Source organism: Acinonyx jubatus, chromosome B3 (genome assembly GCF_027475565.1).
Source record: "Acinonyx jubatus isolate Ajub_Pintada_27869175 chromosome B3, VMU_Ajub_asm_v1.0, whole genome shotgun sequence".
Taxonomy (NCBI): domain Eukaryota; kingdom Metazoa; phylum Chordata; class Mammalia; order Carnivora; family Felidae; genus Acinonyx; species Acinonyx jubatus.
In genome coordinates, this window is record NC_069386.1 from 58,105,431 (window position 1) to 58,131,867 (window position 26,437).

The following is a 26,437-nucleotide window of genomic DNA, read 5'->3' on the forward strand; positions in this document are numbered from 1 at the left end:
TAAAAACTGAGAACAAACTGAGGGTTGATGGGGGGTGGGAGGGAGGGGAGGGTAGGTGATGGGCATTGAAAAGGGCATCTTTTGGGATGAGCACTGGGTGTTGTATGGAAACTAATTTGACAATAAATTTCATATAATAATAAAAAAAAAGAGTTGGATCCTTAACTGACTGAGTCACCCAGGTGCCTCAAAAGAGGCTCGTATTAGATAAAACTTTTCTGATGTTTTGTTTGTGGAAGGGTTGATCTCATTTCATTCTCACAGCAAGGCTAGGAGAAAGGGACTATCATTATCCTTTTTTTTTTTTTTTAACAAATGAGGAATCTGAGGCTTAGTAATATTCCTAAGGTCACCTGGTTAGTATGCAGCAGGGTTAGAATTTGAGTCATGGGCTGCCTGAACCTAGTCATGCACTTACCGGGTATGTTCTCCTGCTTCCATGCCACTCAGTCTTCTAACTTGTTTACATTCACTATAAATATTCCTAGGGCTTTACAGTTTACAAAGTTCTCTCAAACTCCCTCTTCTTTTTCTTTCTTTCTTTCTTCCTTCCTTTCTCCTTTCCTCCCACTCTCTTTTTCTTTCTTACCATCCCTTCCTTCCTTCCTTCTTTCCTCCCTCCCTTTCCATTTATCCCTTCCTTCCCTCTTTTGGTGCATAAATGTGTGTTGCATTGGTTTATTGTATTAATTTTCTTTTTTTATCTTTGGAGTTGTTAAGCCTTAAGCCACCCCTGTGCTGCAATGTTTAGGTTTAGTTTTCTTTTAAGTAAACTCTACACCCAATGTGGGGCTCGAATTCATGACCCTGAGATCAACAGTCGCCAGTTCTACTGACTGAGCCGGCCAGGTGTCCCTAGTTTTCATTTTTATCAAGGTTAAATATGCACATGGTTTAGGAGTCAAATAGTTCTATTAGGTCTATTACAGAAAACAGCAATTTTCTAGTCCCCTGTTTTCTTATCTATCTTGCCTAGAGTCAACAATTTTCAGCTATTTTAGCTGGGTTTTTTTTTTGTATTGATCTCAATATCTCTAAATAATATGCTTACATTTCTACATCTTGATAAAAAAAACTAGGTGTTATCTATGAAAGATATCTTTCAACTACCTCAACCCCCAGCCTACACCAATCACCTATGTACACACTTTCCGACCCACTCTTCTTATATAGTTATATCATAATGTTGAATAAATCAAATCACTATTTATATTACTGTAGCTATGTAAATGAGTATATACTATTACTTTTCCTTTTGTTTTTCCTAGAGCTGTTAAATACTTTGTTTTTATTTTTCACTTGCTTTTAATATAATTATCACTAACTCAACCAAACTTCCCCCAAAAGTCTATTTCTTCTCAATATAATCAGACACATTAGGTAGTCTATCATTTTTACTTTCTTTGAAACACCTGAGAGCCTTCTGATTTTCTCCATTTTGGCTTTGATCCTTCTCTAGAGTTGCTTCACAGCTATGATTCTGAGATTAAACGTTACCATTTTTCTGAGAATTTACATCTCTTTTTTCTTCTTTTTAAAAAAGGTTTTAGATGTACAATCTCTTTCTTGTGTTAGATCCCATTTCCAGGATCATATATATTCGTTTTTCACTTTTCTTTTCTTTAAAAAATTTTTTTAATGTTTATTTATTTTTGAGAAAGAGAGAGACAGAGTGTGAATGGGGGAGGGGCAGAGAGCGAGAAGAGACGCAAAATCCGAAGCAGGCTCCAAGCTCTGAGCTGTCAGCACAGAGCCCGATGTGGAGCTCAAAACCAGGAACCATGGGCTCATGACCTGAGCCAAAGTCTGACGCTTAATCAACTGAGCCACCCAGGTGCCCCTTCTTTTCTTTTTCAATGATGACTCCAAAATTTCTTTTCTTTTTAAATACTTTTTCTTTTAATGTTTATTTATTTTTGAGAGAGAGAGAGAGAGAGACAGAGTGGGAGCAGGGAAGGGACAGAGAGGGAGACACAGAATCCAAAGTAGGCTCCAGGCTCTGAGCTGTCAGCACAGAGCGTGATGCAGGGCTGGAACCCACAAACTGTGAGATCGTGACCTGAGCTGAAGTCGACACTCAACTACTTCAGCCACCCACGCACCCCTAAAAGATTTTATTTTTAAGTAATCTCAACACCCAATGTGGAGCTTGAACCTACAACCCTGAGGTGAAGAGTTGCATGCTCTACTGACTGAGCCAGCCAAGTACTCCAATGACTCCAAAATTTTGGTGGCTTAAAACAAAAAAGATTTATTTCTCACTTTCATTAGATATCTTCTCCGCATTGGGGGCACCTGTGCTCCCTGTTGGCTTCTTCACAGGACCCAGAGGCGGTCTTCATCTGGGCCATACCAATGTTTTAGGAAAGAAAAAAGCAATGATGTTTACCATTTTCCCTTATGTTTTATTGTACAAAGCAAAACTGTGGCCAAAATTGATGTCAGTGGGATGGGAAGTAAAATTCTAGTCCTGATAGAGAGGAACAGGGAATATTTTGAACACATAACACAGTCTACCTTGTGTTTCTATTTCTTGGTTTTCTCCCACATTCTTTGAGAGACCATCCTCTGATAGCTTCCTGAGGAAGGATGCATAAGAGTTAAATTTATTGCAATCTTGCATGTCTAAAATGTCTTTTTACCCAACTGATAGTTTATTTGAAAATAGAATTCTAATTTTTTTTAACGTTTTATATATTTGAGAGAGAGAGAGGGAGAGAGGAAGAGAGAGAGACAGAGCAGGGGAGTGGCAGAGAGATGGAGACAGAATCTGAAGGAGGCTCGGGGCCCTGAGCAGTCAGCACAGAGCCTGATGCAGGCATCAAACTCACAAGCAGCGAGATCATGACCTGAGCCAAAGTCAGACGCTTAACTGACTGAGCCACTCAGGCACCCCAAAAATAGAATTCTAGATTGGAAATAATTTTCCTCAGAATATGAGAATATTGCTCTAGTATTTTCTTGATTCCAGTGTGCTATTGAAAAGTCCAGTGTAATCCTAATGCTTATTTGTAGCTTTTTTTCTTTCTGGAAGCTTATTTTTGTTCCTAGTGTTCTGAAATTTCACAGTGGTGTGTCATGGTGTGGCTTTGTTTCTATCCATTGTGCTGGGCACTTGGCAGGCCCTCTAAATTGGGAAATTCATGTCCTTCAGTAAAGAAATTTTTCTTGAATTATGCCTTTGATAATTTCCTGCCCTCTGCCTTCTTTCCCTATTCCTATTAAGTTTTAATTTTCATTTCTCCTATTTTATTTTATACTTATAAAGGTACTGTTTTGTTATTATTCTCTGAATGTGTTTTTCCCCCAAATCGCATCCTGTACTTACTTAAGAGATGCCATATTGTCTCCCATTTCTATTAGAATCTTTACTAATAATTTGTTCTTTGAAAATCTTCTTTCTCCTGCTTAGTCTTTCCATACTCAAAGTTGACTGTTTCCCTTTTGTTTTGGCCTCTATATTTTATGTTAGTAGTATTACTTAAATTTCTGGTGACCCTATCCCCAGTTGAGAAACTCTGTTTTACTGTCTCCAGGGAATTACCTTCTCTCTTCTGACAGAGTGGAGAAAAGAAGTCTTTTGGCTGCATGGAGCTGAGGAAGGGAACTGCTACTTAAATGGACTTTCAAACAATCCTCCTATTTTCAGTTCTGTCTCCCCTTATAAAAGCACCTGGTTCATCAATTTCTAAATATTTTGTGGATTCTACATGCGAATCAAATTGCCTCTCACCTCTCCCCTTTGCTGGGTTTGGATTCAACTTTCTTGGGTCTGCTTAGTCAGTTATTACTCACCCATATGCTTTCTGGTTTCCAAAATGGTATTGCTGTGGCTCCCCTCCATTCACCTTGGTCTCGTAAGTTTATGTTTTTTTTTTTCCTAATCACTTTACTGTCATTTTGGTGGATTTAGAGCAATAACAGAGGTAAATGCTTGTGTTCAACCTGCCACTTTAAAGTCTTAGGGTTCCTGGCTGGCTCAGCCAGTAGAGTGTGTGACTCTTAATCTTGGGATAGTGAGTTTGAGCCACAAACTGGGTGTAGAGACTAATTAAAAATAAAACCTTAAAAACATATTTGAAAAAACATATTTGAAAAAATAAAGTGGGGCTCCTGGGTGGCCCAGTCAGTTAAACATCAGACTCCTGATTTTGGCTCAGGTCATAGTCTCACAGTTCATGAGATCGAGCCCCACATCGGGTTCTGGGCTGACATCACAGAGCTTGCTTGGGATTCTCTCTCTCCCTCTCCTTGTGCCTCTCTCTTTCTCTCTCTCTCTCTCTCAAACAAACAAACAAACAAACATTAAACAAATAAAAGTCTTATGACTTTCAGAACAGCCAGGGAAGACATTATTATCTCCATTTTACATATGAGAAAGGGAGTTCAAATGACTAGCCAAGATTATATAGTATATAATGTTGGATCTAGAGCTTGTATTCAGTTTTTCTGACTCCACTCTTTTCACTAACTTTCTAAAAAAAAGGCTGTATAATGTAGCTATTAAATGCATAGTCTTTGGCACCAGAGACCTAGATATGAGTCCAGGTTTTGCTTCCTAACAGTTGAATTCTTATGACAAACTGTTTAGTTTCACTATACTGGAAGTTCCTCATCTATAAAATGGGGATGATAACAATAGCATGACCTCACCATGGTGTTGTGAGGATTCAATTAGATAATACATGTAAAGTACCCAGCTGAGTCCCTGGCATATAGTGAGTGCTCCCTTATTACTATAATGGAAAAAAATGAAATGATAAGATGTAATAATGATTTGCAGTTTTAATTAACTGAACGATGTCCAGGGAAACTTTTAAATTAATTCTGTAGACATTTACTGAATAATTAGCATGTGCACTGTGGAATGTTTATTCTTCCTTTCTCTTTTATTTGAACCTCTTTATGAAAATACCTTTGGTTAGCAACTACTTCAAACCTAGCTGATGTTAGGTGACAAACTTCTGAGTAAGGATAGAAGAATTAGGCAGGGTCACAGGTTTTCTCTCCACCAATATGTAATGAAATGGACAAGAATAAAAATTCATTGACAAAGCCCAAAATTCACCAGCAGCTACAAGATAAAGGATAAAGTCTCATGTAGAAATGAAATGTGAAAAAAAATGTGGCCAACAAATGAAAAAGAATATTCTGGTGTAGTAAGGTATGTCTCCTCACCCTGCCCCTATTCCTCAAAGAAGAATGAGAGGAAGAAAGGGTGTGGTGGGGATACACCACATTCATTAATTGGTGAAGAATTCTGAGGATGTCGATAAATAACTCTGAGGAGGGTGGAGAAATGGAGGAATCCAAGAAAATTGTTTTATTTTTCTTTAAATGCTTTGAGTGGGGTGAAGGGGCAGAGAGAGGGGGAGAGAGAGAATACCAAGCAGGCTCTGTGCTGTTGTTGGGCAAGAAACCCAACCTGGGGCTTGATCTCACCAACCCGTGAGATCATGACCTGAGCCCAAATCAACAGACACTTGACAAACTGAGCCACCCAGGGGCCCCCAAGAAATTTGTTTTAGAAAGAATCCTCCATATACTACCATGGGACCTCAGTAGAGACGATAAGCTTTCCATTTTCCAGGTAACAAAACTGAGGAAAAGAACTGATACAAGGAGAGTAATACACCTCTGGCTGGTTAGACTGGGCTGAGAAAGGCCATTGAACTGAATCTCACAAGAGAGTAGAGCTAATACAGGCATCACTTGGCCCTAAGTTCCCTCTTTTCTTCCCCTTATCCTGCATCCTCATGTTAGAGAAAATTAGTTGGAAAACAAGTCCAAAGTCCTAAGCAGGAGGAAGAAAAACTGGCATATACCAGAGCAAAGTGAAAATCTGAATGGTCTGTCCATGCTAAGCATGAACTGGATGAACTATATGACATGACCACCCTTCAAGCATGGTAAAAGGATCTAGTTCAGATGAAAACAACTGTTAAGGAAAACCCAGAGCTGGACAGTAATTAAAGTGATTAAAAACAGATTTTATTCATAAAAACTATTCAGGGGAAAGGAGACCTCAGTACAAAACTAGGCTCAATTCTGGGGCGCCTGGGTGATTCAATCAGTTAAGTATCCAATTTTGGCTCAGGTTGTGACCTCAGTGTTTGTGAGTTCGAGCCCCACATCGGGTTCTCTGCTGTTCTGCACAGAGCCTGCTTCAGATCCTCTGTTCCCTCCTCTCTCTGCCCCTCCCTTGCTCACGTTTCCTCTCTCTTTCAAAGGAAATAAACTAAAAAAAAACAAAACAAAACAAAAAAAACACACCTAGGTTCAATTCTGAAGACAGCAAGGAAAAGTGGGAATTTATAATCAAAGAGCAGAGTGGGGATGAGATGGATGTCAGTGGATGAAAAATTACTAAGATGAAACATCAAGGATAAGGGGAGATTCTGGCTAAAGCGGCCTAACAAGATTCTTGCTGAAGATGGGCCAAAGTCATCAAACATCATCTGGGAATAGTAGGAGATGAAGAATTTGGTAACACATTGAAGATGTTTAGATACTGAGTTTGGGGGATTCCGGCTAACCTGATGCAAAGGTGGGCAAAATTCCAAAAGATGGAAAAAAGTCCAAAACTCAAGGCTAGTTGGGAAGGGGATTCAGAGGAATCTGACTAAAGTTTGGTCAAGAAGAGACTGTCACAACTCAGAGAAGAGAAGCATATTCTTTGAAGCTTATTTCTTTATTTTAGCAATCTCTACACCAAACATGAGGCTTGATCCCACGACCCTGGGACCATGACCTGAGCTGAAATCAAGAGTCAGACACTCAGCTGAGCCACCCAGAGCCACCCAGGTGCTCTGAAGCATATTCTTTATGAAGGTTTTCTTCTATAGACTCAGTAAGAAATAATATTAAAAAAAAATAAGAAATCCAAGATGAAATATTAAAACAACAGAATAATTGGGGGGTACCTGGCTGGCTCAGTGGGCAGAGCATATAATTCTTGATCTTGGGGTTTGGGGTTCAAGCCCCACAATGTAGAGATTACTTAAAAATAAAGTAAAAAAAACCAGCAGAATAATTGAGAATCAAAGTAATATAAATAAATTTGAACAGCAAGGAACAAAATAGACTTGGCTGAAAATCAGGTTAATGGCAGAGAGGAAAAGACTTGGGACAATCACAATGAATGAAGAGGGAAAAGCGACAGAAATTTAAGAATTAAAAAAAAAAAAAGATGTAGTCAAATATGATCCAAAATTGGGCTAACTGGCATCCCAGAGGAAGAGAACCCAACAAATTCAAAGGTAATAAGAATTATTGTTCAGAAAACTACCCATCTTATACCAGGGAAAATTGATTTAGAAAAATTAACATAGAGATATATTCTAAGTTCTTAAACTTCAGGGTTAAATGTATAAATCTTTCAGATATCTTGAAGAAAAAGAAAATCATGTATAGGGAAAATTTTGATTCATCTGAGACTTCTCTATAGCAAATATCAGGAAAAAAGACAAAGGAGCAATGACTGTAAAATTCTGAGAGAAAGAAAATGAAAAAAATGTGAGCCCAAAGTAATATTTCTATACAAGTATTTGTTCAAGTATAAATGCAACAGGTAGACAAGAAAGAATGCAGGTAATACCCCAAAAAACAAATAATCCAATTTAAAAATGGGCAGAAGAGAGGAACAGACATTTCTCCAGAGAAGACAAACACATGGCCATCAGACACATGAAGAGATATTCGACATCACTTATCATCAGGGAAATGCAAATCAAAACCACAATGAGATATCACCTCACATCTATCAGAATGACTAAAATAAGCAACATAAGAAACAACAGGTGTTGGCAAGGATGCTGAGACTTTTGAAAAACTCATGCACTGTTGGGAGTGCAGACTGGTACAGTCACTGTGGAATATGGAGGTTCCTCAAAAAATTAAAAATAGAACTACCATATCATCCAGTAATTGCACTACTGGGTATTTACCCAAAGAATACAAAAACACTAATATGAAGGGATACATGCACCTCCATTTTTATCACAGCATTATTTACAATAGCCAAATTATGGAAGCATCTGAAGTGTCCATCAAGGATGAATGGATAAATAAGATGTGGTGTATATTTACAATGGAATATTATTCAGCCATAAAAAAGAATGAATACTGCCATTTGCAATGACATGGATGAAGCTGGAGAGTATAATGCTAAGTGAAATAGGTCAGCCAGAGAAAGACAAATACCATATAATTTCATTCATATGTGGAATGTGTGTAATTTAAGAAACAAAAGAAATGAGCAAAGGGGGTGGGAAGAGAGAGAGAAACAGAAAGAGAGAGAGAGAGAGACAAATCAAGAAACAAACTCTTAATTATAGAGAACAAACTGATGGTTACCAGTAGGGAGGTGGGTGGGGGGATGGGTGAAATAGGTGATGGGGATAAAGAAGGTCACTTGTCATGATGAGCACCAGGTGATTTATGTATGGAATTGTTGGATCACTATATATTATACACCTGAAACTCACAAAACACTGTATGTTTAGAAAGAAGAAAAGAAACGAAAAGAAAGAAGGAAAGAAAGAAAGAAAGAAAGAAAGAAAGAAAGAAAGAAAGAAAGAAAGGTAATGTGGCCATTAGCCATTCTTAAACTACTTAGCGGAAAAATCCCATGTACCAGGACATGAGTAAAATGTGAATGGCGAATCTGGAGGATAAAAGGACTGGTGGTAAAAGCCCTGAATCCATTTGAATACAGAAGTAAGATTAAATAACTAGAGGAAATCAGTTGCCAGAAGCCATAAATATTATAAACCCTGACAAAATAGAAATAATATGAACCACAAAGATTGGGAGTTAGAGTCAGAGTTTGGGAGAAAGTACAGTAATGTTAATTATTTCATTTTGCAGAGCAAGTAGTCAATTGACACTATTAATCAAGAAATACGGGCTGCTCTAATTTCTTCATATTTATATACTTTCTTTGCCCATATTTAGGCTGTTTCTCCTATCTTTGCTGCCTTTCTCATAAATATATATGTATGTATACACATACATATATATTTATGAGAAATATACATATATATATATTTGACCAATGTGTGTTTAATCTACATAAACTGAATACTTAATAAATGTTGAAGTAATTTTGCAGATTGCATAGAGCTGTAAATTCTATGAGGATTGGGAATATATTTTATTCATCTTTGAATTCTCTCAGCACCTGGCATGGGTACTTGCACATAGTAGACCATTAATAATCTTTTTTGAATAAATGAATTAATTTGCTTTGTTTCATATACATTTCATTTCTAGAACAATAACTGAAGACTGGCTGGAAATATAAGGAAAATGAACCATAATTGGAGAATATAATAAAGCCTGTCACTCACATCTGAGACACCTATTATAAATGCTTCTGATGCCTCATTAAAGACATTCTATTGTTTTCAGAATGCATTTTTTCCATAGTAAATAATCACCTCTTGCTATAAGTTAAACATTGACACTATCAAAATGATCAGTTCTAAAACACAGATCTGATTCTGTCATTTCGCTGCTTAAAAACCTGCAACACCCCCAACCCCCCACCACCAGTCTATACAACAGAGTCCAAATTCCTAACTATGGCATGGAAGGTTCTATATGATTTGTCCTCAGTTCATTTCTTCCCAGCCAATGCAGCCCACGTGCTATCTATCCAGGGGCACTTGCAATTTCTAAAACATGCTATACATATTTGTTCTTCTATGTCTTTATCATGCTGTTTCCTCTACTTAAAATGTCACTCCTCATACCATATCTTGCTCTTCTGCTGTCTACACCCATCACCATACTATTCATTCCTAGGGGCTCAACTCCAATGCTTTCTCATGGGAGACTGTGCTGTCTCCCATGCTTAAATAATTGTACCATTTGTTGTTCTCTTATAGTACTTTACTCATGCTCCATATGTTGTATAATAGCTGTTTATATACCTAACACTCCTAGATTGTGAACTTTTTTGTTTGTACATCTCATTTTCCCATATTCTTTGGGCTATGTCTATGTTTTCTAGAAAGCTGTCATAGAGTATGTGCCTAACACACAATAAATGATCAATAAATGTAGTTTGGAATAAAAACAATACATGCACTTATATTTCCACATAGAAATACACATTAAAAATTCTTCTAAATGTAATGGGGGCTAACTGAAAATCCTAAGAGTTAGTAGAAGGTAGAAAGGCTTTCTTAAACCATTGGTGATTTCTGTCCTGATGAAAGAGAAGACTTGAACATTTCTTCAGAGGCAGACTGCTCTGGAAAAACTACATGGATTGTTTAACTATTCATTTTAAAGCAAGTATACATTTATTACTCTTGGAAAACTATAACTTGAGTGTAGATGCTTTAGTTTGTGAAGCAGAGTGCTCCATTTGGATATGCAAATCTTTGTGTGTGGAGCAGGAGCATTGCTTCCGCAGACATTGATGCAGAAGAGAAAAACTGTTCCTTTTCTCTCTGTGGATGTAGACCACATATGTGTTGTTTCTGTGGAGATGCAAATGTCCTTGTTTCAGCCCTTGCTCTTAGAAGAACAAAAGCTGAGCTCTAAAAGATACAGGCAAACAAGGACAGGCATAATCCTTACTGCTTACTGGAGAAATAATTAGGCAAAGGGACTGGACTGGCTTTGGTGAGGCTCTACCTAGACCTATTTATACAGATTAATTCAGTCTTTGTGAGAAATGTGCTGGGTTTGGACTCTTATGTTATGAAGGTGATAGTCCAGTTGGGTCAAAGGTTAAGGCCACACTCCTCAGGATGGAAGGTGGGGTTTCCTCTAAAGGAGTACGTATTCCCATGGTCAGTCATCCTATGGAAAGGCAGCAACTGGGACAGGGGGTGGGACTTTGAAAATGCACCTTAAACTGGGTAAGGAGAGTTGTTTTCTTCTCTGAGTGGTTGAGCCTGAATGCTCAAGACAGGGTCAGGGGAACTCTTGATGGAGAGGGGGGCTGTCATTAGCCACATAGACCCTGGCTGCAAGCTCAACAATAAGGCCTGTAGTCCATAAGGGCTTTGAGAGTAGCCATGTCATACCTGCAGTTTACTCTGTATTGCTCTTCCTTTTTAATATTGTTATATAACCCTGGTCTTAGCTGTGCTACAAGGAGACTATGATGGGAAGAACCAGGGTTTGTGATGTCCTGGTGAAGAGGAGGCAGTGCTTCTTCCTGCTGGATCCCAAGGCAATGGTGAAAGTTTCAATGGCTGGAGAGAGATCAGTATCCCAGAACATCAGGGTATGTGACATCTGAAATACAGGCAGGAGTAATTCAGTTATTTCAGGCATATGTTGGTGACAGAATCACCCTTAGGGACTCCTCAACAGTAGAGCAGGGAGGGAAACTTTAAAGGGAGCCGATATCCTAATAATTTGGAAGGTGGGAGCTCAGAGTTATTGTAGTTTGGAATTTTAAATATGGCCTCCTTTATACCCAAAAACTTAATGAAAGCTATGATGCTCTAATTATCAAGGGCACATGAGGCCTTTTATTGAACATACCCTTTTTATCCTGGATATCCTGCTCAAAAGGCTTGACAAAAACAAAGACAAACAAAATATTCCTCAGTGTGATTTTATATGAGTCTTTTCTTTTTAGTTTCTCCCAGGCTTCTGCTCTCAATCCCTAAATAGGCATACATTTCACCAGAAACTGATAGTTTCTTGCTTTTCTTCCATTATGCATCCATCCTCTGTTTTCCTCACAAAGTGTTCTGAATAAGAGCGTAAGGGAAAGTTTGAAATTCTTTCTGGATATTATGCATAAGCACGGATGAATATGTAACTGGTCTTTCAATGAGGTGCACATCTAAGTTTATATGATTTTCTTAGGCTGAACAGGAATGTTACTTAACACATTGGCATAGAAGCCACAGTCTCATCCCTGTTGATTGCATCTATGGTCATACTCTGAAAAAAGACTGCATTCAGTTCCTGAGAGCTTTTCTGGATTCATGATGCTTTGCCTTTTTATTCTAACAGCTGCTTATTTGCATAACCTGTTAAAGACATTTCCCTACCATCAAACTACTGGGCTTCCTCTAGTTCTTGGACATTTTTTCTTGCTCTTACAGATTCTGTAAACAAACAGCAACTTTTGCCTTCAACATAAGTTCTGCCTGCCTGAAATCTTTCATTGTCTTCTCCCAACTACACAACAAAGCTGAGGTTTGCAAAATATCACTTTGACATATTAATAATTTCATTTATCTCCAAGATCTTCCTGAAATTCTTAATTTTTTCACGTATCTTTCCCTGGGACTTAGATGCAATGAAATATCTATCTCATTTACTTCATTCAACAAAAACTTACTGAATACTTATTGTGTTGCACATACAAGGCTACCTGCTGTGGCTACAAAGTAGAGGAACTCACATCTGGTTTAATGGCTAGAATATTTGACTTACTGTTCTAGTTTCTTAACTCTAGGATTACATTGAAAAGCAAAACCTCCTCTTATGACTACTGAATGACATAAATGAGAATGCAACTAATAAAGAGGTGATAACTAAAGTGGGAGAGGGTCCCATGCAAAAAAATTGGGAGAAATATTGGAAATCAAGGACGCAAGAGAAGCATACTATATTTAAGGAGGCTCTATGCCCAGAAAGGGGCTTGAGCTCAGGACCTGAGATCAAGAGTCACATGCTGTACCCACCAAGCCAGCCAGGTGCCTCCGGGTAAACAAACAAACAAACAAACAAACAAGTACTTTAAAAGTTGGCTGTTTTCTAAGTTAATGTAGAGTTTCATTTTTATGTGTATCCGTATAAACAAGAACAGTATAAATTAAAATAATAGGAAATTATGCATCTTTCATTATTTATTAAATTAATATATTTTGGCATCAATTTTGTGTTGATATGATTCTTTTATATAACATTTCTTTCCATCAAAACATTTTGAGCGAGACTATTATGTTTCTTGGTGAAGTTTTCATAAAGAACGTGAGATCTTTAGATAAGGGGTCACAAAGGGCAGTCGACAATTTTTTTTTCCTCTGTGATACATACCTCCTTGACATACTCTGGTGTTTTGTTGAGGAAGTAAGAAAATACGGTAATTCTAGTTCTGAAGGTGCAAGGAAAGGACCCACCACTTCCTCTGCACCCTACCGGCTGAAGGAGCACACCTCAGTCTCTTTTGTCTTCTGAAAATAAAAGCGAGGCATAGGGTGTTAGAGTGAAGGGTTTCCTAGGGGTTAAACCCGAGTGCTTAAGAGCCCTTTCGAACCCTACAGCTTTTACTCAAGTAGCTACTGTAAAATAGATGTTGTTCAAAATAAGAGGGCTGGGGCAGAGGCCCGTCGCGCCCACCTGGGGTACAGCTCAGGTGGGGGCAGGCGCCTGGTCCGGAGCGGAAGGTGCCTGCATTCTGCAGGTGCGGGGATTGTTTTCTTGCACCGCCCCGGCTCCCGAGAGGGCGGGACTCGCGGCGTTGCAGAGTGTGGGACTTGGCCCCTGAAGCAGAGTCTAAACGTATTCCACGCAGCAGACGTTTACTCAGCCGGGTGCCCACACCTGGCCTGGGGGAGGGGAAACAGCTTCTACAGGAACCGCAGAGACAAGAGGAGCCCCTCGTTTGGGACGCCAGAGGGCTGGTCCCGCTAGGCTCTGTCCGACTGCTTTCCCGTGATTGCTTCTCCCACCTGTCCATCATATCAATACCCTACCTCGATTGGCTCTTCTCTCTGCCACTCGGTTCCGCCGCGCTGACCCCCATTGGCCCCTCTCCGGCCGAGGCCCCGCCCCACGAACTGGGCATGGGGAGTGGGGCGCGGAGGAGAGAGAGCGGGGCGCTTGCTCGGGGCTGGGGGGAGGCGGTGGCGAAGAAGGAGGAGGAGAAGAAGGAGGAGCTGGGACAGCAGGAGGCAGCGGCCGCGACCCGGCTGGGGTGATGGTGCAGGTGCCCGGGGCCCGCGAGGAGCTGCCCGGCTGAGGGGCGCCTGGTCCGGGGTCCGCAGCGCCGCCGCGTCTCTCCCGGGGGCGGGCGGGCGGGCGGGCGGGAAGATGCTGAGCAGGTTGATGAGCGGCAGCAGCAGGAGCCTGGAGCGCGAGTACAGCTGCACCGTGCGGCTGCTGGACGACAGCGAGTACACCTGCACCATCCAGGTCAGTGCCGCGCTGCCCTGCCCGCGGAACCCCTTCGTCCCCCGACTCTGGCCAACTTGGCCCGCCGCCGCCGCCCGGGGTCGCCGCAGACCCCGGTGCTTTGTCCGTCCCCGGCTGCGGCGGACGGCCCCGGTGCAGAGAGCGCCTCCGCCCGAGACCGGGTCCGGGGCGGGGTACCAGGCGCTCCGCGCAGCTGCGGTGAGAGTCCCTCCGTCCCGGACCCTCAGCTATCCCTCTGCCCTCTCCCAGGGTGAGGGCACCCCATCCTGACTCCTCGAGCCTGCTGGGGTGGGGAGCATTTTCCGCGGGCGTCCAGAGAGAGGCGGGCAGGGCGGGAGGCTCCTACCCCGGCCGCCCCGTCGGGGGGTACAGGCTTTGGCTCTCCAGCCAGGCAAGGACCGCTGGCCGGCTTTTCTTATCTATCTTTGGTTGGAAGGATAATGCTGTATGTCATAATCACCCCCCCAGCATTTGTGAGTCAGAGCTCTCAGAAGGTAGAAGTGAACGCGCAGCCCATGCAGAGTGGCCTATGGAAGGGAGCCCAGCCTCTGGGCTCCCAGGATTAGCACCCCCCCCCCCCCCCGCCTTTCGCTCCGCAGATCTCATTTGTGTTGGGCAATTCTGGGGGGCGTGAGGTAAAGATTTAGCAACAAGTACCAGAGATTTGAGGATTGGCCGTGGCGAGAAAGAATCGGTGACTTACAAATAACACCAACAATACGTTAATGCTTCGCAGCATTTCTTCAGAAACCTGGTATTTTGGAAGGGATTTTTACAACCTCTTATGTGTTTTCACTACTGCTGTGTGGAACGTCTGGAGTAGTAGTCTTTCCCAGGAATGCAGTCACAGCCCTCTCTCCTCCTCTGTAAAGTCAGTGATAGGAAACATTGACAATGCTCCGGTGTTTAGTTCAGCAGCCGGAGGATCCTGCGCTCGCTGCCGGAAACTGCTCTTTCTGGAGAAGCAAATTGAGTTGGACCCGGAGGGGTCTCATCTGATCCCTTGCCTTTGCAGCAAGAAACCAGAGGGGGCTTCTCGCCTCAGATGTGGCAGACAAAAACTGTCGGCCTCTGGTTCTACCCTCTTTGTCTCCTGGCCCCCCAACCCCCCATTTATTTTTTTGCTGACAATGCTCAATAGCGGAAAATAGCGGTGTGTGAGAAAGACGCTGGGTAGTGTGTGAGAGCAGCTGCTCTCTGCTGAGTCCGTGCTCAGTTCAGCCTTCTCCTCACTTTCCCTTTTCTCCCACTCTCCAAACCAGCTTTGGGCATAAGTGCTGACTGCTGTCAAAGATCCAGGAGGGCAGAGAAAGAGAACAACATCGCTTTTTAAGGCCACTTAAACACAGTCATAAAGATGCTAGCCATCACGTGAAAAGGATTTTGGTAGTTGAATCTGATAGATGTTCTGTATTTTCTCACAGAATGAGTGGCATGCTACTTTTTGTTTCTATTGTATCTTTATGTGCCATGTACAGTTTTTTTTGTTTGTTTTTGGGTGGGGGAGGAGAAAACATTGACTTGACATATTCACCATTTGAATGCATTGTCTAGAGCTTTTAAAGTCTTTATCCTTTTGTTTTAAAATTTAAAGCATTTACACAATAGCATATGAAGGGCAGTGTAAGATTTAGACTTTGTGAGTCCTAAGAATACTTTGGGGTATATGGTGAAATAAAATTCCTGGGGCAGGTCATTAACTTTTGCCAAGGTATAGAGTACAAATGAAACAAAATTCACATCACCACTCCACTAGTGATAATCTTGTGGCTTTTACAGTGTCACAATAAGACAACTAGTTATTTTTTCCCAGTTAGTGGAACCTTTGAGGTTGGTTGGTTGGTATTACAGTTGTGGGTAGTTTTTATTACTGTTAAGAAAAACAGTATTTTTAAGTCTAACAGGACTTACTGGGTTTATGCTTGCTATATCTTACTATGGTTGTGTTTCTTTTCCTGCTGGTCTTCTTTTACATTATTACAAGTCAATGTGTTATAAAAATTCAGGCCACATAAAAAATTAAGCTTGGTGTAACATGATTATACTGTAGTGAGTGTCCACTGTCTAGACATGTTAATGATTGTGCATTGTGATTCTTGCATGAAAATTTTAAAAATACAGGAATTCTGAAATTTATGTAATATTGTCAGTCTTTGGCACTATTATGAATTCCTTTTGTTTTTACCCAATGAGAGGAAATGTCAAAAAAAAAAAAGACAGGATATTATGTGAAATTAATATTTTGTGGATATAGCTTTTTTTAAGCTTTTAGAGATTGAGCTTTTCTTAGTAACTTTCACCCCTTATACATTTCTGTAGTGTGTGTATTTGTGTGTTTGTGCATGCGCTTATTTGTCAAGCATTGGGCACTGGGTCTTTTAAATCAGTATGGAAAGGAGCTGTGAGCTACTTGCTAGGTTAAAGCAATATTCCTAACATTCTAGGAATTGCAGTACAGTATTTAAAAAAAAACTTGGTGATAATTTGGAATCATTTTCCTTAAAATATTGTATGCCATATTTTTCTTTAAATAAGGTATGTATTGTAGAGTGATTTCAGTACTTCTTGGGATAATCAGAGAACACTTAGGGTATTAGAGAGTCAGAAATGTATCACTAGGTTAGAGCCATAATAGCCACATTTGGTAAATTTCAGTTGTAGGAAATTCTGTCAAAGTATTGTTCTAGCCTTTCATATTGCACCAGTTCTACTGATCTAGCATTTAGGATGTGATTATTAAGGTAAGAAAAACGCCTTATATCCTTTCAGTAAAGATTGCCTCAGTTACCAGACTATTCTTTTATTCTTTCTGATATGCAAATGTATTTGTAGATCATGAGAAATGAAAGTATACATAGGGTTGTAATATAATTGCTCCCCTGTGAAGAACATTGTTAACAGCTCCCTGCCAGTTTTGAAGGTCATTGCTTCATAAATGCAGATCTAGTCTGTAATTTCTACACATCTGTTTCATTTATGAATATCTACATTTATTTACTACATTTACTACCCTACTTTGTTATTTTATTTGGGAGCAAATAGGAAAAATGAAAAGGCTACCTAATATCTTTGAACTTAGTATATCAAATGGACTCATTTAAATGCTTAGATATGTAATATCCTAAGTAATAGATTTTTGACTGTTTTGAGTTTAATAGTTTATAAAATATTAAGAATATACATTAAGGAATGCCAGTAGAAATTCATATCAAAAATACATATTTTCAAGTCTGAAATATTAATCACTTTTTTTCTGATTACTGAAAAGTAAAGCTGCCCTAGAAATAAATTTGATTTTACTGGGAACACATTAAAATAATAACTGATCAAGCAGCTAGGTTAAATTTGTTTTTGCAGTTAAATGAGGTACTATCATAAATAAAATGCATATGTACAGAAACAGTTCTATAGTAGAACCAAGATCTGGATTTGACTGCGGCTCAGCCATTTAGTAACTGTGGGACCTAGGGTAAGAGAGGGAGTACTGGGGGAGAGAACAAATGTATTGAGCCCCATACTTGTGAGGTGCCCTGCTTGTGTTCTCACTTACCTCACAATAGCATGTGGATTCAGTAGACACCTCTTGTACCAGCTGAAGAAAATAAGATTGTGGATTGCTGGGATAGCTGATGTTTCTTGAATGGGCAGCTCTGTACTATGCTTTCTGCTAGGTGCTTTGCTTATACCTTACATCAACTATTTGAGGGGTAGGTGTTATTATCCTCATTTTACAGATGAAAGGCTTGGATGAAGGAACTTGCTCAAAGCTAGTAGTAGGTGGCTATACTATATTGAAACTCTGTTCATTTTGTCTATAAAATCCCAGCTTTGTTCCCTATATTCCTCCTGACTTCCTAAGTCAGTTCACCTGTCTGTATCTTAATTTTCTCATCTGTAAAATGAGAACAATAATTAATACTTATTTCATAGCAAAGAGAAAATTATTTGGTAATGTCTTTACAAATACTAACAAGATTTAAACAGACTAATCTGTACTTACATTGTGCCTTATTCTATTCAAATAAAAAATAGGATTTTGTTTTTGGAAAATAAATTAACCCTTAGGTGTCCTTAAAATGATGTCTGATTAATCTCAGTGAAATTGTACAATCCAAAGCTGGAATAACTGGATTCTGTAGTAGAATTCTTCTCTAAAATTCAAGAGTTCAGGTTTGCTTTCCTTCTATCCTACCAAAGCTTTGGCTTTAGAGGGGCATTTATTTCCTGGACTGACCGTGATTTGTCTTTTCTAAGAATTTCTGTTTCATATTTGGTAAGCAAAATCCTTGGTTTCATTAATGCAAAAGGGATGTTGTTAGAGACTTAAGATAATTTTATTCACAGAAAAACACAAAGCTGTTGTATTTTCGTGAATTCATTGTTTTTTTCTAAAACTTTGTTTTAAAAAGGTAATTATGGTGTCTCAGGATCTGTTAAAATAGTAAGTCAGACTCTAATTCTCGAAACTAAGGTCCAAAATTAGCCTTCTAGAATCCTAAAAGCACTCGTATTCTGTTTCTTAATTTGTATATGGAAATATCTATTGTATAAAACTAATGCAGATCAACCTTTAAGGACAAAAGGTATATTTTAGATATGTATTTATGCTCTTATTCTTTCTCCTTTTGAAAAAGTCCAGTTTAGGGAAATAGCAGTGGCATCCAAGAGAAACCTAGAAGCATTCACCATAGCAGATTTTACTCAAGGGTATTTGTATGAATTTGCATTCAATTAAATGCTTGGAATGAATATGCTAGACAAGGCAATTCAACATAGTGTATAATAAAAGAGCATGTGGTTTTTGAGTCCTCTGTTTGTTACATTGCCCAGAGACAAGTTGATCGTGTCTGTGCTAGTGTTAATATCACACTTTAAAAAAAAGTTTGCCAAGATAAAAATCAGACAACCTAAGACAAAAAATAGTCATTTTTATTATACAATTGTAGTGGTTTATGTATAGGTATTAAAATGTGTAGCCCAAAATAAGCAAGGTGGTAATTTAAGTGATATGATTATTATAGTAAAATATTTTGGATTATTTTAATAACTATTTTTCAGTAGATTACACTTTAGAATTTTTAAAGGGGAGAGTAAGAGGAAGCTATAAATTTTAAACCCTAAGAATTATATCACAGTGACTTATATGTTTATAGTTGAATGAATATTTGTTCTGATTTGTTTGTGCTACATGATGGCTGAGTTAACTCCAGCACTTTAAAATTTCATGTGTCTGGGGTGCCTGGGTGGCTTAGTCGGTTGGGCGTCTGACTCCGGCTCAGGTCATGATCTCGCGGTCCGTGAGTTCGAGCCCCGCGTCGGGCTCTGTGCTGACAGCTCGGAGCCTGGAGCCTGTTTCGGATTCTGTGTCTCCCTCTCTCTCTGCCCCTCCCCTGCTCATGCTCTGTCTCTCTCTGTCTCAAAAATAAATAAACATTAAAAAAAATAAATAACATTTCATGTGTCTGAAAACAACAAACATTCTCTAACAACTGTAAACCAGTTTCAACCCATCCCATTCCAAACCACTTTGCTTTGCAGCCCCTCTCCCTGGTGAGAGGTATGGTATGTAAATGTGGTATTTTACGGAGCCTTTGAGGTCTCTGATAACTTTCTGCAATTATCCTTGGTTGAATTAGTAGAGCTGTGGTCTAGAATTCCTATGATTTTTTTGGTTTGTCTCTTAGGATTTCAAGCCTTTCAGGTCTCCCCTTCCTCCATCTCTGCAGGTTTAGAAGGCTCAGATCAAATGAATACTGTATAGTACAGTGCTTCATGGGGAGTTGGAGGTCTGGCGGAATTAGGATATTGACACTGGGATCACCACAGCCACAGAAGCTTCCTTCACTCTTTCCCCTAAGTCAGTGCCACATAAAATCTCCTCATAGCCTCATTTTCTAACCTCTTGCCCCAACAGGAAGAAACCCATGCTTCCCAACCTGTTTCTAATTATGTCTATTTTAAGCTGAATTCATCTTCTGATAGCCTCATCTGTAACATTCTGACTGTAGACCCTGTTCCATGGAGCAGCCTCCTGTGGGACACTGTTCTTCAGCTCTGCCTAGCCAGAGCTTATACAACAGATGGGAATATGGAGGATTGGCAGCAACCTCACAGCTTCTATTTCTTACTTACGTGGTGCTCAGGGAGGAAGGTGCTGCTCTCCTGGAGGCCAGGTGGCTGTTGTTGTCCCTCTGTTTTCTGGCCTTGATACTTTGGGCTCAGGTGAACCACCTGAATGGTTTTCTCATGCAGCTGAGAACTTTGAAGACCACTAAAGCATCTCCATTCCTATGTTGTAGAGTGAATGGTATTTCACCTAAGAGAGCAAAACACCTTGTCACATATCCATCCTAGCCACTGAAGTAAACCTCCCATTTCTTTAAGACCTTAGATCTGGTGGGTGGCCAATACAACTTTTTGAACTTTTACAAACATTTTAAATAGCAGTGGAGCCCAAGAGAGTAGGGAAAGCAGTTTCGGAGGCTAACCCCTAGATTTAAATTATGGACTTCTTGCTGCCCAAGGCCACCATGTGATCTTCATTATTGTCAATATTTTGAGCAAGATCTTCTATATTGGTCTTTCACCAACTGTAAATGCTGTACTATCTCTAAGGATGGTGTTTTACTTTTGTAGTCTTTCCAACTTAATTGTATTATATCCTAGATTTGGAAAGCAGGAACTTGTATAGTTAGGTTCAAATTCTCCAGACTTTTGCTTGCTACTAAACACCAACTTGTGTGAATCAAGTCCTCTAAGGAGATCCTTCCGTGCCATGCTCATACAGGCAAAATAATTGGGCCACATGCTTGGCAACCACTGAGTTTGTGTACAATAGCTCCATTCACTTGTCTACAGAAAACACCCCTTTGACAGTGATTATAGCTTTCATTCCCCCTCCTCTACTTCTGACTCCTTGCATTACCATGACCTCATCTTCTGGTCTGTATTTAGAGACACTTTGGACCACTCCAGAAATGCTGTAGGACTCATTTCTCTATGTTAAGGGTCATTTCAAAGACGTAGACAACCCCTGCCCACCAAGGGAAACCATTCTAGATCAGGACCAAAACTAGCTATTTTTATGTCTTATTTGAGCCATCTTACTGTGTCACAACTCAGGGGGCTTTTTCCTTTTGTAGAAATTGGGAACCTTATTAGAAAGCAAGGAGAATAGAATAGGGGGATGAGTTAAAGCAATGGTTCTCAAAGTGTGGTTTCTGGATGAGCAGCATCAGGTTCTCCTGGGCACTTGTTATAAATGCAAATTTCTGGCCCCACTGCTGACCTAGTGAATGAGAAATACAGAGGATGGAGCTCAGCTTTTTGTTTTGTTTTTAACGTTTATTTATTTTTGAGGCAGAGAGAGACAGAGCATGAATAGGGGAGGGTCAGAGTGAGAGGGAGACACAGAATCCGAAGCAGGCTCCAGGCTATCAGCACAGAGCCTGATGCGGGGCTCAAACTCACAGACTGTGAGATCATGACCTGAGCCGAAGTGGGACGCTTAACCGACTGAGCCACCCAGGCGCCCCTCAGCTTTCTGGTTTAACAAGGTAGGTCTTAACGCTTTCTGAGGTTTGAGATCACTAGTACTGGGTCACACAGATATTTAGTAAAATTGATGAGTATTGTTGATTGAGTATAATGAGGGAGAAGGAGAAGCCAAGAGTGAATCTCATTTCTAATTTTTGATTTATTTCTGAATGGCCTTAACTGATTCTCTACCCTTGTAGGGTAAAAGTTTATTTGCAGATATGCATACCAGTTTCAGGTGGGCAAGAGTCATGATGGGTCATCATTCCAATTTGATGCTCTTATATGTATTGGTTTTATTTTTGTCTTCCCTGACCTAGAAAGAATATGATTATTTTATATTTCTATACTGTTTTTCAAAGAAATCTTCACCTCTTAAAGCACTGGGGGTGTAGGAAGACCCTTGTTTGCAAACATGTAAATAGCAAACAAAAATCTCATGGGATTCAGCACTAAGACAAGGTAGTATGTTTTGGCAGTGCAAATCTGGGGGAATAGAAATTAAATATTTCTCAAAGGAGGTGAGATTTGAACTAGGTCATGAAAGAGTGCCAAAAGCAGAAAATGGGCTGTGGGGATGGGTAAAGGGCATTCCAGGCTGAGGTAACAGCAGGCAACTTGAAGGTAGGAAAGCTAAAAATGTAAAGCCAAATGTATTTAGACTTTACTATGTTTATCTGACGTACTCTGGTACAGTTGAGTCGAATAACAATCTAGTTGCCTAGGAAAAATTGCTGCCAGCAAATTTCAATCACTCTTGACTGCTCAGAAGACTTAGTCTAAACTAAAAATAACACAAAGCTGGTGTTGAATTAAATCTAACTCCAAAAGTATATAACACAAATTACGATTCTTCACAAAGCAATGGCATCCTATAAAAAGGTAGAGTCATGTATCAATCTGTGCTAATTCTGTGGCTGCAGCAACTATGCATATACTTTTGTTTCCAGGGGACCTCATCTCTGGCATCAGCTTATTTATCCGCCCCAAAAAAGAGAGTATCAAATCCCAACATTCAGCTGATGTTTGAAAATCCTTTGGCTGATATAATGCAGCCTAAATGGTGCATTAACAGTTAAGAAATGTGACCAGTGGAGCCCTAAGAGGCACAATTCTGCATCTCTGTTCCCAAACCTAAGTGACCACCAAAAATCACTTTTCTAGAGGATGGAGGAATGCTTCCCTGGATTCCCCAGTGAACCCCTGCCTGCCAGCTCTGAAGTTCCCAGCCCAACACAGGGTGCACTTTGAGCATTCCACACAATGCCAGGCTAGAGCTTTGGGGATGGGAACCTCCAGGAAAGTACTGTTTGGCATTTAGGCAATCAATGTTCGGCAGAATGCCAATGCTAATAGGTTATTTTGCTCTGGAAAAGGAGAAAAAGAAGGGATAGTTTAAAGACTGATGAATAGGGGAATGACTGACAATACAGGCACTCCACTTTGTTGGAGAGATTAAGGAGGCTTGCTGTGAAGTGGTATTATGGGAGCCAGATAAATTAGCAAAGGCCCACAGGCCCAAGACCTGAAAGAAATAGTGGTTCATCAAAACAGCATGCCCCAGGGCACGCTCAAAAGTCTGGCCACTTTCATTGAACTCATAGTAGAAAAAAGCCAAATCATTAGGAACCCTTATAAACTGGTAGTCCATTCAGGCACTCCATAGTCAGGCAAATTATCCTTTGCCTCCAGGCAGGTGCAAAGCCTTATTTCCATATTGCTTGATTTAACTCCAGGGCCCTCTAGTCTGGGCCTTAGCCTAATTTTGAGGACACCCAAGTGGAAGGGTTGGTTTCACAAGTACCAGAGGATTCCATATACTCTATTCAGGAGATGCCACTAAGATTATTGTTTGGTCAGACATGAGCCAGGCAGATAAGAACATTGATCACAGCATAAGGAAGTAGAATTAATTCATCTAAGGATCTCAAGTACTTTTAGGGGATAATTTTTTTTAAAATTTTTTGAATGTTTATTTTTTGAAGGAGAGACAGAGCATGAGCAGGGGAGGAGCAGAGAGAAAGGGAGACACAGAATCCAAGGTGGGCTCCAGGCTCTGAGCTGTCATGTCAGCACAGAGCTTGTTGCGGGGCTCGAACTCACAGACCTTGAGATCTTGACCTGAGCTGAAGTTGGATGCTTAACTGACTGAGCCACCCAGTCACCCCTCTAGGGCATAATTTAGGCTGAAGAAAACATCCAGCCTGCCCTCTTTCAGATTTTTGATTCTAGAAAAATCCAGAATCCTCCAGAGTAATTATGGAATTGGAGGTTTGTAGGGCAGAAGGACCCCATGGGCTGGCAGTGATGCCTGGGATGTTACAAGGCATGTAGAACCTGCAGTTTCATAGGATACACTCATCCCTACAACAAAATATCATATCAGCTCTTTAGGTGTCCTCTCAGAAGAAATTTGGCGGTATAAAAGATAAAAATCTGATCAAAACATAAGGTAGTCCTAGTACTACAGTGCAACTTAATCTATACCCAGCTTTAGATTCTAGCATTATGTGAAGGTTTTTTTTAAAAAGTGAATGGGAGTTGGCTTGGTGTAGCTTCAGGACATAAGATACTGAACCAACTATTGCAGTGTCAGAATATATAAGCAACATAGCTGATCTGAAAAATCAGTACTTTGCTTATTTTTAAGTATATCTTATTTAGATAAGCTTACCTAAATGAGTACCCACAGTACAGAAAGCACATCTAAGAATTGTTTTCTAATTTGGGTTGACTCAGTTGAGCCTGAGCCTGGTTGATTCAGTTGAGCGTCCGACTTTGGCTCAGGTCGTGATCTCATAGTTGATGAGTTCGAGCCCCACGTTGGGCTCTGTGCTGACAGCTCAGGGCCTGCAGCCTGCTTTGCATTCTGTGTCTCCCTCTCTCTCTCTGCCCCTCCCCCACTTGTGGTCTGTCTCTCTCTCAAAAGCAAATAAACATTAAAAAAAAAAAGAATTGTAGGGGCACCTGGGTGGCTCAGCCAGTTAAGCTGCTGACTCTGATCATGATCTCGAGGTTTATGAGTTCGAGCCCCACATTGGGCTTTGTGCTGACAGCTTAGAGCCTTGAAGCCTGCTTTGGCTTCTGTGTCTCCCTCTCTTTGCCCCTTCCCAGCTCACACTCTGCCTCTCTCTCTCAAAAATAAATAAATGCTAAAAAAAAATTAAATTGTTTTCTAATTTGTATGGTAAAAGAGAACACATATTTCTCATTCTAATTTTTGATATTGGGTACAGTAGACTGATTGTTTTTTTAAGTTTATTTTTGAGAGAGAGAGAGAGCAAGCGAGTAAGCACGAGTGGGAAAGTGGCAGAGAGAGAGGGAGACAGAGAATCCCAAGCAGATTCTGCACTGTCAGCACAGAGCCTGATGTAGAGCTCGAACTCAGGAACCAGGCGATCATGACCTGAGCCAAAGCCAAGAGTCAGGCTCTTAACCGACTAAGCTACCCAGGTGCCCCTAGACTGATTATTTTTAAGAGACAGATATAATATTGTCTTGCTGCACATTATATCTTTTACTGTGTCATTATAAAGTAATACAGACTATTCCTACTAAGAATATATCTCACATAAAATATCTTTAGTTTCTGGTTGAAAGAAAATAATCAAAAATGGAAAGCCTTTTCTTCACATCTTGAATTCTATTGTTTTATTTCCCACCATCTTTCCTAACACCATAGCTCTTCTGTCCATCTCTTATGATCTCCTTTGTTTTATTGTAATTTATTCTTGGGCCACTTATTTAATACAATCTCTTATCACTATTTCTTTCTTTTTCTTTTTTTAAAGCAAGCTCTACACCCAGTGTGGGGCTTGAACTTAGGACCCCAGAATCAAGAGTTGCATGCTCCACCGACTGAGCCAGCCAGATATCCCTTCGTAACACCATTTCTAATTGTTATCACTACTAAGTTATACCTTTGCTTATTGTCAAATTCTTTGGTGGACACACCTGTTGGTAGTGGTGGGAGGTGTTAAAAAAGGTGCAATTATAATGTGTATAAATACACATTGGAGCATAATGTGATTGATTTCCTTTAATTTCATTATTTAACACAATAGTGTATATTTTAATTAACTGGAATTTGAGACAATATAAACAAATGAAAATATTGTATAAAGTGATACTTTGGGGATGGACTGAGTATGTTTAGAGTTTTCTATTCACTTTTTTTGCAGTTATTTCTTTAAAAAAATTTTTTTTAATGTTTTATTTTTTGAGAGACAAAGCGAGTGCAAGCAGGGGAGGGTCAGAGAGAGAGGGAGACACAGAATCCAAAGTAGGCTCCAGTCTCTGTGCTGTTAGCATGGAGCCTGATGCGGGGCTTAAACTCACCAACACAAGATCATGACCTGAGCCGAAGTTGGACACTCAGCCCACTAAGCCACCCAGGCACTCCTGCAATGATTTCTTAATTAGATTAGATTAGATTAACAGACTCAGTGAGACTCTTTCTGTACTGTAACTTCAGGTCTGGTATTTCAGGGCTGGGTCTGCACAGTGGGGGCACTGCCAATGGCCAGGAGAGTCTTTATTTTTGACAGCTGAAGTTGGTGAAACTAGAGGGAGCATTAAGAGAATTGATAAGGAGAAAGAAAAGATCAAAACCAGAGAAACCTCTGGGGTGGAGCAAGATGAACCCTCAGCAGAAATACCTGGTCAGAATCTGGAGTGAGAATCTGGAGAAGCAGGTTGGAGAAAATGAAAGAATGTTGGATGTCTATTTTTTGTTGTTGCAGCTGTTTGTGATAGGAGAGCTTTAATGATTTAAAGGAGTTCA

At 40.1% G+C, this 26,437-nt stretch overlaps 1 protein-coding gene and 1 long non-coding RNA gene across 8 annotated transcripts in view; one reads left to right on the top strand and one right to left on the bottom strand.

Moving 5' to 3' along the window:
• Positions 1-9,090: 9,090 nt before the first annotated feature.
• LOC128315959 (uncharacterized) lies at positions 9,091-13,819 on the bottom strand. Its single transcript, XR_008299201.1, has 4 exons — positions 13,680-13,819; positions 13,021-13,532; positions 11,043-11,256; positions 9,091-10,490 (listed from the first exon to the last, which is right to left on the bottom strand). It is a non-coding gene; the product is annotated as an uncharacterized LOC128315959 (long non-coding RNA).
• Positions 13,782-26,437, top strand: part of FRMD5 (FERM domain containing 5) — a 316,026-nt gene continuing 303,370 nt past the window's right edge. For 2 of the 7 annotated variants that reach the window (XM_027067139.2, XM_027067140.2), the window contains exon 1: positions 13,782-14,118. In XM_027067139.2, the coding sequence (XP_026922940.1) occupies positions 14,017-14,118 (102 nt within the window). In that variant the 5' untranslated portion in view covers positions 13,782-14,016. The remainder of the gene's footprint in view (positions 14,119-26,437) is intronic. The other 5 variants (XM_027067141.2, XM_027067142.2, XM_027067144.2 and 2 more) reach the window with 5 other exon arrangements.